The 12606-nt window shown below is 18.0% G+C and overlaps 3 protein-coding genes across 3 annotated transcripts in view; all 3 read right to left on the reverse strand.

The window, feature by feature from the left end:
• Nucleotides 1-2114: 2114 nt before the first annotated feature.
• Nucleotides 2115-4871, reverse strand: PGSY75_0401900 (acyl-CoA synthetase; the record flags this gene model as incomplete). The annotated part of the gene is made up of 1 exon (XM_018784090.1): nt 2115-4871. The coding sequence occupies one exon, from the start codon at nt 4869-4871 to the stop codon at nt 2115-2117; it is 2757 nt and encodes a 918-aa protein (XP_018643252.1).
• A 1942-nt stretch (nt 4872-6813) lies between these two features.
• On the reverse strand, nt 6814-8716 carry PGSY75_0402100 (exported protein (PHISTb); the record flags this gene model as incomplete). The annotated part of the gene is made up of 2 exons (XM_018784091.1): nt 6814-8487; nt 8633-8716. 2 exons carry the CDS (start codon nt 8714-8716, stop codon nt 6814-6816), a joined length of 1758 nt encoding a protein of 585 aa, XP_018643253.1.
• A 1774-nt stretch (nt 8717-10490) lies between these two features.
• PGSY75_0402200 (surface-associated interspersed protein 4.1 (SURFIN 4.1)) overlaps nt 10491-12606 on the reverse strand; it is a gene marked incomplete at both ends in the record, with an annotated part of 6318 nt that continues 4202 nt past the window's right edge. Inside the window, one exon of the mRNA XM_018784093.1 lies at nt 10491-12606. Coding sequence (XP_018643254.1) covers nt 10491-12606 — 2116 coding nt within the window.

Here is a 12606-nt window from a genome sequence, read left to right on the forward strand (position 1 = left end):
AATAAAATAAAACTAATTAAAAAATAAAAAATAATAAAAAAAAAAAAAAAAAAAAAAAAAAAAAAAAAAAAAAAAAAAAAAAAAAAAAAATCAAATAAAAAATAAAATCAAATAAAAAATAAAATCAAATAAAATAAAAGCATATCAAATCAAATAATATCAAATAAAAAAATATTTATCTTGTAAAAAGTTAAAATCCTAATCAAAAAAAAAAAAAAAAATTTTCTAGTAAAATAAAATTTTATGTTGTTGTAAAAATATAGAAAATATCTAATTGGTTACATTTATGTATATATTTATTTATTTATTCATTTTAATATAATAAAAAATTTATAATATATAATTATAAAACCACAAGTATATAACAAAATGTAACAACTTATATTTACAACATAATTATTTATTATATAATAATTAATAATTCAATTTTTTTTTTAAATGTTACATATAATAATATAGGAAACATATTATTTTATTATTTAATCAAGTATATATATATATATAAAGAAAAAAGAATAGAATAAAATAAAAAATACAAAACCAAAAACAAATTAACAAAATATAATATAATTACTATAATGTAAATATCAACATGTATAGATTTATAATGTTGTTACTATATTTTATACAACAGAACAAAAAAAAAAAAAAAAAATACATGATCTAAATTATTCTTTTTAAAAAATAAATAATATATATATATATTATTAATAGTATATATTACAAATTAATTCATTACTACATATATGTATATACTTATATATAATATATATATATATGTATATATTATAATTTTATATATCTACATAAATATATGAATACAAATAAATATATTTATATAGGTTTTTTTGTTTCATTTTGGAGAATAAGAAGTATACCAAATTATTATGAAAAATATATATTATAGAAAATCATATAAATAAATAAAATAAAACAAATAAATAAAATAAAACAAATAAATAAATAAAATTATATTTGTTTATATATTTATAAGAACTAAATATATATAAGAACTAAATATATATTACTTTAATTATTCATATATATTATATATATAACATATACAAAATTATATAAAGCAAATATATTCAAAGCTATACTTTCAATTAACAATTAAATTGACAACAACAAGAACAAAGAAAAAATAAATTGGGTATATATTATTCCCTTTTCTTTTCCTTTTTATTTTAAATAACATTATAACATAATCTTTTTTTATTTTATATTTTGTTTTAAATGTGGTAATAATATAACATTCAAAAATATAATATATGTTTACAAATTTTTAACACATAAAATGTATATATATATATATATATATATATATATATAAATTAAATAATAATTTCCTTATATTAATTTATACATAAATATATATATTTTTTCATATTATACTCTTAAGAATATTTTCAAAATTATTCATTCTAATGCTAAATATTATTCAAACTTAAGATAAAATCATTATATATATATATTATTAATGAGTTAATTATTTTAAAAAAAATTCGTGAATTATAATATCAAAAATCATTTATAATATAATAAAAAATAAATAAATAAATAAAAACTAAATATATATATATATATATATATATATATATATGTATATATAATCATATTTCAAAATATATACATATATATATAAATGTACACTTTAAATAAATCATTATGTTATACTAGGGGGTAAATAAAAAAAATTTTTTTTTTTTTTTTTTTTTTTTTTAAGTAATACATAAAAATATAAATATACATATATATTAAAAAAAAATAAATTTTTATGTCTAAATATAATGCGTATATATTATTTCTCATTATCTAAAAATTTTAAAATGTATATTTATTTATAAAATAATTAAATAATAAGAAATGAATTAAATTAATAATTGGATTTATCATTTGGCTTACAATTTTTCTCTTTTGGTACATTTAAAAATTATAACAAAAAAAAAAAATATATATATATTTTTAAATAAAACAAAACAAAATGAATAAAATAAAATAATAATAAATAATATTAATGAATCATTTTTATGAAAACCTTTATATATAACTTAATATGTACTTAAATTATTTTTTATTTCATATACCAATTATTCAATTTCCATATTATTCATTCATGCATTGACTTGTAATTCTGCTACATTTGGAACTGTTAATATTAAGTTTGTTTTTTCAAGTGTTTTTTTATTTGTAGGAATATTACATAAAGGATTATTTTGCTCACATTTTAAAACACTTCGTTGTTCAGGTTTTGACATTGTTGTTTTTGTTAGTCGTTCTTTGGGTTTCTTTTCATTTTTTTCTTCACTTTTTACCTGATTTTTTACTTCATTTTTTTCTTCATTTTTTACTTCATTTTTTACTTCATTTTTTACTTCATTTTTTTCTTCATTTTTTTCTTCATTTTTTACTTCATTTTTTACTTCCTTTTTTTCTTCCTTTTTTACTTCCTTTTTTTCTTCATTTTTTACTTCATTTTTTTCTTCCTTTTTTTCTTCCTTTTTTATCTCATTTTTTTCTTCCTTTTTTTCTTCCTTTTTTATCTCATTTTTTTCTTTTTTTTTTTCTTCCGTTTTGCCACCATTCTTTTCACTCACCTTACTATTTACAGCACTTCCTTTTAATTTGTCCTCATATTTCTTTTTAACTTGATCTATATAAAAAGAAAAATCCTTAAATACCTTGAATCTCTTTACCTTTGCTGTTGGAGTAAGATAATTATTGGTGTCCCATATTTTTGAAGTTAAGTATATGTCATTAATAACATTGTATCTGTTCAAATTGGTTTTCTTATATACTTCCATCATCTTTGCCTTTACATAATCAACATAAATAGGTTCATTTAATACTTGATCAATTAATTTTTCTGAATAATTCTTTTCAGTAACTCCTGTACTTTCTAACATATTATCTTCTTTTAAACATTTGAACAATATAGTTTTATCAACAGATATAATTGCTAGAGGTCCATCCATTGAATCATCACCATATGCAACACAAAAATTTACAAAAAGTATTTCAGAATAAAGATTATTTAGCATATCGGTTTCGATGTATTCTCCTTGTGATAATTTAACTAAGCCTTTAGATCTGTCTAAAAATGTTAAAGAACCATCTTTATTAATTTGAAAAACATCTCCTGTTATAAAATAACCATCATGAGTAAAAGCTTTTTTACTATATTCTCTCTCTAGAAAGTAACCATTAAACATAGAATCGCTCTTAACTAATAATTCACCTTTTGGCAATTTATCTGTTGCTTTATATGTTTCCCACGATCTTAATTTATATTTGGTATTTGGAGATATAGGTCCACCTAAATTTTCAGTATTATATTTATCTCCATTTTGAACAAATAAAGCACCAGTAGATTCTGTTAATCCATATCCTTGAAAATAATCAACATCTAATAAAATACATAATTCATCAGCTATTTTTGAAGATAATTTACCACCACCATTTAATAACATCTTTAATCCTGGATTTATCTTATTTTTTATTTTATAAGATATATTAGTACATTTCTCAATCAACTTATCTAAACATCCATTATGAACATTTTTACGTAAAGACAACATATTTTTTACAAATGATCTTTTAAAACTTGGTAAATTATTTATTTCTGTCATTATATTTGTATATAATCTAGTAAATACCTTAGGTACCCCAGCAACTACCTCAGCATCAGAATTATATAAATCTTTAGAAAAACAACTGATATCCTTACTCCATATATTTATTTCTATACCAAGAATAACAGCCATGTAAACAAAAACTCTCTCAAATACATGTGATATAGGTAAATAAGAAAAATGTATTTTAGGTTTCACACTTTTTATTACATTATGATCACATAATGGTGCTACTGTATTATAAAAATTTTTATTGCTTAACATAACACCTTTTGGATTTCCAGATGTTCCAGATGTATACACAATAGATGCAATGAAATTAGGATCTTCATTCTTTATCTTCATATTTGCCTTTTTAAGAACCTTTGTCATCATATCAAATTCTATAATACTTATTCCAAATTCGCTTGCTTTCTCTTTTAAAATATTCAGCTTTTCTAATTTTTCATTATCACATTCGAATGATCCCAAAGTAACATCTTTTCTTATATCACATAATTTATATGATTCGTTTTTCATATTATTATTATCACTATTGGTGTTTTTTTTTCTTAATCCTTCATTTTTTTCTTTTTCATTATTATCTCTTCCATTATATTTAACTAACGTATCTAATATTATTAATTTTTTCAAATGTGGTAATTCCTTCACATAAACCAATAAACCTTCAACCAAATCTAAATCTATACATAACCATTCTAACTTGGTTCTTTTTAATATATCCACAATTAAATCTATACTAAATTTAGAATGCATTACTAAGGTTGTAACACCACTCATCATAGCTCCCATATCAGTAACTAGCCAATTTATAGAATTACTACCATATAAACCTAATAATTTAAACATACCATCATTGTTATCTTCATCATATTTTTTTGATTCAATACCTTTACCTTCATATGTATCTAAAGAATGGCTAAATGAGCACACCTTTTCAAAAAAGGTTTTATATGTCATAAAATTGTTTACTTCTCCACATTTATTTTCTACAAAACCTATTTTATCATTATTAGATTCTTCCTTTTTTTCTAATAATAATTTCAAAATATGTTTATAAACATAAACAGAACTTTTCCTCTTATGATCTTTTATGCAGTATACATTTGATTCATCTTCATTCGATGCCTTCTCACATATTTCTGAATAGCTCTTATTTTTTCCATTTATTTGTGTTACATATCCTATCACAAATATTAAATAAATCAAAAAAGAACAAATGGTAAATATAATATTCATTTTATTTTATCAAATATATTCATAATATATAACCAAAAAAAAAAAAAAAAAAAAATTAAAATAAAATAAAATAAAATAATAATAAAATAAATTAAACCATTTAAATATTATATATAAAGTAATAATACAACTTTTTTCTAAACAGTAATATTTTCAAACAAATATATGTTTATTATTATAATAGTATTAAAACACATACATTATTACGTTACATTTTTGTAATTATCATTTTAATATATTTATTTATATATATATTATATATTTTTTTATTCTATATGTATATTATTATTTTAAATGATGATATGTATATAATATAGCATCAAGAAACATAATTCATCTTAAAAAATAATATTTTATTATAGAATCTTCTTAAGTTTTTTAATTATTGCTTTTGTTCTATATATTTTATTAGCTATGCAAATAATATAAATAAAAATATATTATATATATTATATATATATATTATATATATATATATATTACAAAAAAAATTAAGAATAGAACAAAAACAAGGACAATATTTTTATAAAATACAAATATAAAACATTTTATAATATTATAAAATATTATTTTATTTTTTTTTATTAATTTTATTTATTTTTTTTGTTAATATTGTATCCTAATCTTAAATTTATCATTGTATGTTATTATATATTTACAAATAAAAAAAAACAATTTATATTTTATTATATAATTATTTATATGTACTATAATATTCATGTTCAAATATTTAGGATAAATCTTTATAATAATATAAGATTATAGCTTCTCATATTCTTTTATATTATTTTATTTTTAATAATAAAAATATATAAATATATAAATATATATTAATAATATGATATATGGTTCATAAAATAATAAATTAGTTATATAAAATAAATATTTTTATAAAATAATTAATTAATGACGTTAATTGTTGTTCATTTCGTATTTTTCTAAAAATTAATTTGAAAAATAATAATTTATATTTTTGAACTTTATAAAAATATTTTATTATATATTTCTTTAAATTTATATTTATTATTCCAAAAAAAAAAAAAAAAATAAATAAAAAAATATATATTATATATATATATAATAAAATAAATATTTGTTTAATTCTTCCTTGAAATAATATTTATTATAATAATTTTTTTTTTTTTTTTTTTTTTTTTTTTTATAATGTAATATATTAAGTTTATTTTTTTTATCTTAATTTTATTTAAATATTTAAAAACCAACTTTTTCATCTTTTACAACATTTTATATTGTGTTGTTATAGATATTTTATTTGTTCACAGAACCATTTACCAAATTAAAAAAAAAAAAAAAAAAAATTAAGTAATATATAAATATATATATATTATATTTATAATGTTACTTCATAATATTTTTAATAAAAATTACATTTATATATATTTTACAAAATATATTTATATTTTTCAATTTTATATTCATTTATATATCTTATAGTATCAAATAACATACATAAATATATATATGTTTCAGTTTAATTTTAAGCAACCTTCTCATTTTATTTATTCTCATATATAATATATATATATTATTACATTATATGTTTTCCCTTTTTTATGTAAACATGTTCTTGTAAAAAAAAACTTTATATTGTACCATTTTTTACTTATTATTTATTATTTCTTTTTTTTTTATATATTCCAATTTTTTCATATATATAAAATACAGTAATTTTATATTAATATATATTTATTGTGTTATATAATTATATTATTTTATCGTCGTAAAGGAATAATATTTATATAACAATATATCATAAAGTTTATGTTTTTTTTTTTTACCTCAATTAATTTGATATATTAGTTTGTAAATGGGAAAAAAAAAAAAAAAAATAAAATAAAAAAAATAAAAAAAAACTAAAAAAGTATAAGTTAACATATACCTATATAAATATATATATATATATATTTTTTTTTTTTTTTTATTATTCCTCATCATCCAAAGTTGACATAACACTTTCCATTTCGGATATATGCGCTTCAGGTTCTGTTCCTTCATAATCTACATCACTATAATATAAATCATTATTTGAATCATTAATATCTGGTTCTTCGTGTTGTATATTTTCCTTATTTATATTTACACCTGGATTAATATAATCTACTTCTAATCCACTATAGTCTATATTTAAGTTTGTAAAGTCAATTGGTAAATCATTAAAATTCGTAGATACGTCATTAAAATTTATAGGCAAGTCATTAAAATTCATAGGCAAATCATTAAAATTCATAGGCAAATCATTAAAATTCATAGATAAATCATTAAAAGTCATAGGTAAATCATTAAAATCAATTGGTAATTTTGAAAAATCGTTTTGTAAATCTGTAAGATCCACATTTATGTCTGAAAATGTATTATCTATATCTGAGAAATCCAACTGTATATCACTAAACGTTACATCTAAATCGTCAAAAAGTTTTTTCAAGTTTAATAAATTCATTTTTAAATAGTTAAAGTTTTTTTGTTCTGTTTCCAATATAGATTTATTATATATAGTATTCATTTTGTCTTCATTCTTTTCATTATATTCTTGTTCAGATTCCAAATCATCTACATTATCGATATAATTTATAACATCCTCTTCTTCATCTTCTTCATCTTCTTCGTCTTCTTCTTCATCGTCATCTTCTTCTTCTTCTTCTTCATTATACTTATCATTTCTCTTAAAATGATGATATTCTATTTCTTCATTTAAATCATCAGATGCATCTATATCTATAAATGGTGCATTCCTTATGCTATCTATATAATGTGCACCATTGAGTTTTCTGTTCAATCCTTTATTTTTTAGTACAGATCTTTTAATAGCATTATCAAATAATTGTTTATACATATCAACAATAAATTTACTACGTAATTCTTTTCCTTTTAATTTAGCTTCAAAGGTTTTATTTAATATACCTTCACATGATTTTTTTACATTTTCATTTAGTTTTTTCCATGCAAATCTATTTGCATCAACTATCATTTTAAATTCGTTAATATTTAAATTATTATTATCAATCCAATCATAAAAAATATTATCTATATAAGTTTCCATATTTTGTCCTCCTATTGAAATTATTTCATTACATTCTTGCCACTTCTCTTCACAAAATGACTTAGGTACTTTATTAACTCTTTTTAAATCATTATAAAATTTATATATAGAAATTCTTAGATTATCATATTTCATTCTTTCATTTCTGATAACGTCTAACCATATATTTTTCATTCTTTCCTTTATATTATTATTATTATTATTATCACTTTTTAATAACTCAATATTTTTATCTATTTGTCTATCTCTCTCATTAAAAAACATAGAACCACTTTTATCAGAAAAATTATTTTCTTCATATTTTCTCACATTATTAAACAATGTTTTATAACTTTTAAAAATATCATTATGTCTATTCTCTGGTTCTTCTTTTGTTGTTTTCTTAAATAAAAGACTTTCCCTATTATTAACCACATCGGTTAGTTTATATAATTTGCCATGTTCTTCTACTCGTTCAGATTCTAGTAAGCTTCCTTCATGATATAATTTTCTTGACCACCTATTATTAAATTCGGAATTAAAGGAACACGAATCCCCTTGATGAAATATGCCAACACTCTACAATTAAAAGAAAAATAAATAAATATATAAATATATAAATAAATATATAAATATATAAATATATATATATATTTATTTATTTACATAATATTTTATGTTTATATATAATGTATATGTTATATAATCCTCTTTATAGATCTACCAATACAATAACATATACAAGCCCTAGCATGGAGGCAGCATAACGTTTACACAATAAAGATTTAAATGAAAATGGTTTTCCCATTTTTTTTTTTTTTTTTTTTTTGTTATTATATAAATAAAAAAAAAATTAATAGTGAAAAAAATTATATTTATGTAATTTTTTTATAAATAATGTTATATTTCTTTTTTTTTTTTTGCACGTATCAAAAAATTTATAATATATATATAATATTTTTCTAATTAATATATATATATATATACATAAATCTTATACATGCAAACAAAAAATATTTAGGTAAAAAATATAATTAAATTTTTTTTTTTTTAATTTTTTTTTTTTTAAATATAATTTATTATATATTTTTATATAAAATTTTGGAGTCTAAATTACAAAATATATTATATATATATAACATCAAATATTATTAAATACAAAAATATATAAAAAATATTTATACAACCTTATTGTTCTATATGATATAATATATATTAATATAGATATTATAAAAATACAACCACTAAATAAAGATTATTATTTTGGTTTTATATATAATATAAATGTTATATAATTATATCTATAATTCAAAGTATTGTTCTAAACAAATTATATATAATAATATATATTTTTATATTATTTTTTATTTAACGATAATTTTTCTTTTTTATTTATTTTTTAGGGCTTATTATTAAAAATTGTTAGCCTCCTAAAAAATATGTAAAAATTATATAAATTATTATATATATATATAATATAATACAAATTTTGCATGCATTTATTTTTCATACATCTTAATATGTAATAAATATATATATATATATATATAATAATATAGTAATAGCATATAAAAAAAAAAAAAAAAAAAAAAAAAAAAAAAAAAATTCAAATACTTTTGGCTACCTATATACCACAAGAAAAAATATATAATTATTTTCTTTAAATAAATATAATTAAATAAGAAATAAAGAAAATTAATTTAATTTTGTTAAATGTAATAATAAATATATTATTAAAATATTATATTTCCATTATGTTATAAAATGAATTATATATACTAAATATGAAAAAAGTTTTATTAATTTATTTATTTGTTATGTTTTATTTTGTATTTTGTTTAAACATCATATAATTAAAAAGATCTATATATATATTTATTTATATTATTATTTATTTATATTTATATTAGATAATGGTTTTTATTGTACACCAAACCTTATATTAAAAAAAAAAATAAAATAATAAAATAATAAATAAAACCCTTATGATTTATATATTTATTTGTAAGGTTTCTTTTTTATTCATTTCTAATATATACCAAAATAAATAAATATAAATATATTATATATATATATATATATATATATATATATATATATATATATTTTTATAATTCCTTATGCACATTCCAAAATATATCTCTGCTTTATTTTATTATCCTCTCTTTTACATTTTTCTAATATCAAAATATATATTTCAAAAAAAATTTTCAAATAATGTTATGTCTTATATTCTAATCCAATTAATTATTTATCTTATTCATATTTATTTAATTTCCTTTATACATATTTGTAAAAAAAAAAAAAATAATGATAAAATAAAATAAAAATTCTTGTTCCTTTCTAATTGTTCCATTATTTCCATATTTATATTTCAATAGTTTCAAAAATCTTCCAATTTATTTTAAATAAAAAGTAATTTCGTCATCCTTAATTTTCAATTTATTTTCCACCATGACCATCCTATAAATCTCCTTCCTTTTCTATATTTACATTATTGTCCATGTAATATTCCATTTTGTCACTCTTCAAAATTTCAGTAATTATTCAAATACATATCACAACAATTATTAAATATCTAGTTATTTTTTTCTTTTATTATATAAATGTTTATCAAATTCATCCAATGAACTATATTCCTCTTCGTCAATATATGGAATGTATTCTATTGAGTTTCTTGTATACGAATTTTTATATATCTCTTCTAATGTTAATCCGTTATACCATATTTCTTCATTTTCATTGTAACTCTTCTTTTTATTTTTTCCCCTTTCATTATCTATCAATTGGTTTATAGTTTTATTACTCTGAAAATTTGATCTGTCAAATATTTTACTTTTTTTCTCATAATTGTTTTGTTCATAAGGTTCTATATTGAAACGCTTATATTTTTCTTCTAGCATTTCATCAATCTTTTGGATATTTTCAATATATTCAATGCTTCCAATATTTTCATTACTTTCAATACATTCAATTCTCCCAATATTTTTCTCTTTTTCTTTTCCATTTATCCAATTTTTTTTAATATTTTCCCAATGCCTCATGGATATATTCTTCTCCATTTCTAGAATGCATTTTTTATTTACATTGCCTAAATTGTTCATATTATTCTTAAAATTATCTTCAATTATACAATCATTTTCGAGCATTTTCCCTGACTTGTTCATGTCATTTTTGAACATCATTTCATATATGTAATTATTTTCATTTTTTTTCATTTCGCATTTAATATTTTCAAACAAATTATTACTATTTTTTCTGTTCTTTTTATTCATTTCCAAATTTTTATTTATTAATACATGTTTGTCTTTCAAATCTAATACAATTTCCAACATTTTACATTTTGCTTTGGATTCTTTTTCCTTGCTTAATTCATTTATACAAGAATCCAAAAACAACTCCTTGTTCAATTGAACTTCCTCCTTTTTACATTCTTCTAATATAATCATATGTATCTCTATCCACATTTTTGTTATTAATTTTTTTTTTTGGCATTTTAATAACGACTCATCATATGTTTTATTTAAAGCAATTAAATCATCTAGATATTTTCCTTGTCTTTGTGCACTCATATGGTCATCATCATCAACATTATCACAATTTTCGAATTCTTTTTCATAATCCTGAACTAATTTTTTGAACCAAAATTCTTCATTATATTTCTCTAACAATACCTTTTGATTTCTTAACCATTTTTTCCACAAATATTTTTCACTTTCTATTAAAGGGTTTATTTGTTTTACATTATTTTCATCTTTAATATTTGAATATACTTCACGTGTATTTATATATTTATTTTGTTCATTTTTCCATTCATTCTTTAAATCTTCAAACCATTTTTCTTTTTTCCATTTTTCAAGTATATATCTATTTCTTTCTATACATTTATTCCAAATTACATTTTTTCGTTTTATCATATAATTTTCTTGTACCATATAATCATTTACCAAAGTGTTGTTTTCATTATGAGTGTTTTGATTTTCACTTTGAAATTCTTGCATACAAATTTCTAAAAAATCTCCTTTATTTTTTTCCCATTCTTGTTTTTTATCTTCTTCTATTACTTTCATATGTATTTCAATGACAGTTTTAAACAAGAGATTCTTTTCAGTATCTTTGGATTGTACCTTTTTATTAATTTTTCGAATCATTTCAATTTCTTCTAGGAAATTATTTTTTTTTTTATTTTTTTCAAATTTTATATTTTTTCTACATTCATTATTGTCATAGTCATTCAAATTTATTGCTATTTTTAACCAATCTGTTTTATTATCGTCATCTATCCATTTTATTTGCATATCTTCCCAGTAATTTTTTAATATAGCCTTTTGAATTTCTAATATATAATTATCAATTATATTAATTTGTGTCTGATCAAAATTTTCTTTTTCTATATAAACAAAGTTTTTTTTGCATTCACCTTCTTTCCATTCTTTTTTTAAATTATCAAACCATTTTTCATTTTTCCATTCATTGACATTTTTGTGGTGATGCCCTAATTGTATATCATTTTGTATATCCTTTAATATATTTATCATATATTTATTCTGTTCAGAATTTTCATTTTTTTTCAACTCATTTATATATGTATTAACAAAATTTTCTTTATTCATAAAACATTCTTCCTCCTTAGAATCTTCAATTACCATCATATGTATTTCAATAAATAATTTTGTTATGAGCTTTTTCTTTTCCATG

Source organism: Plasmodium gaboni, chromosome 4, assembly GCF_001602025.1.
Source record: "Plasmodium gaboni strain SY75 chromosome 4, whole genome shotgun sequence".
Classification (NCBI taxonomy): Eukaryota; Apicomplexa; class Aconoidasida; order Haemosporida; family Plasmodiidae; genus Plasmodium; species Plasmodium gaboni.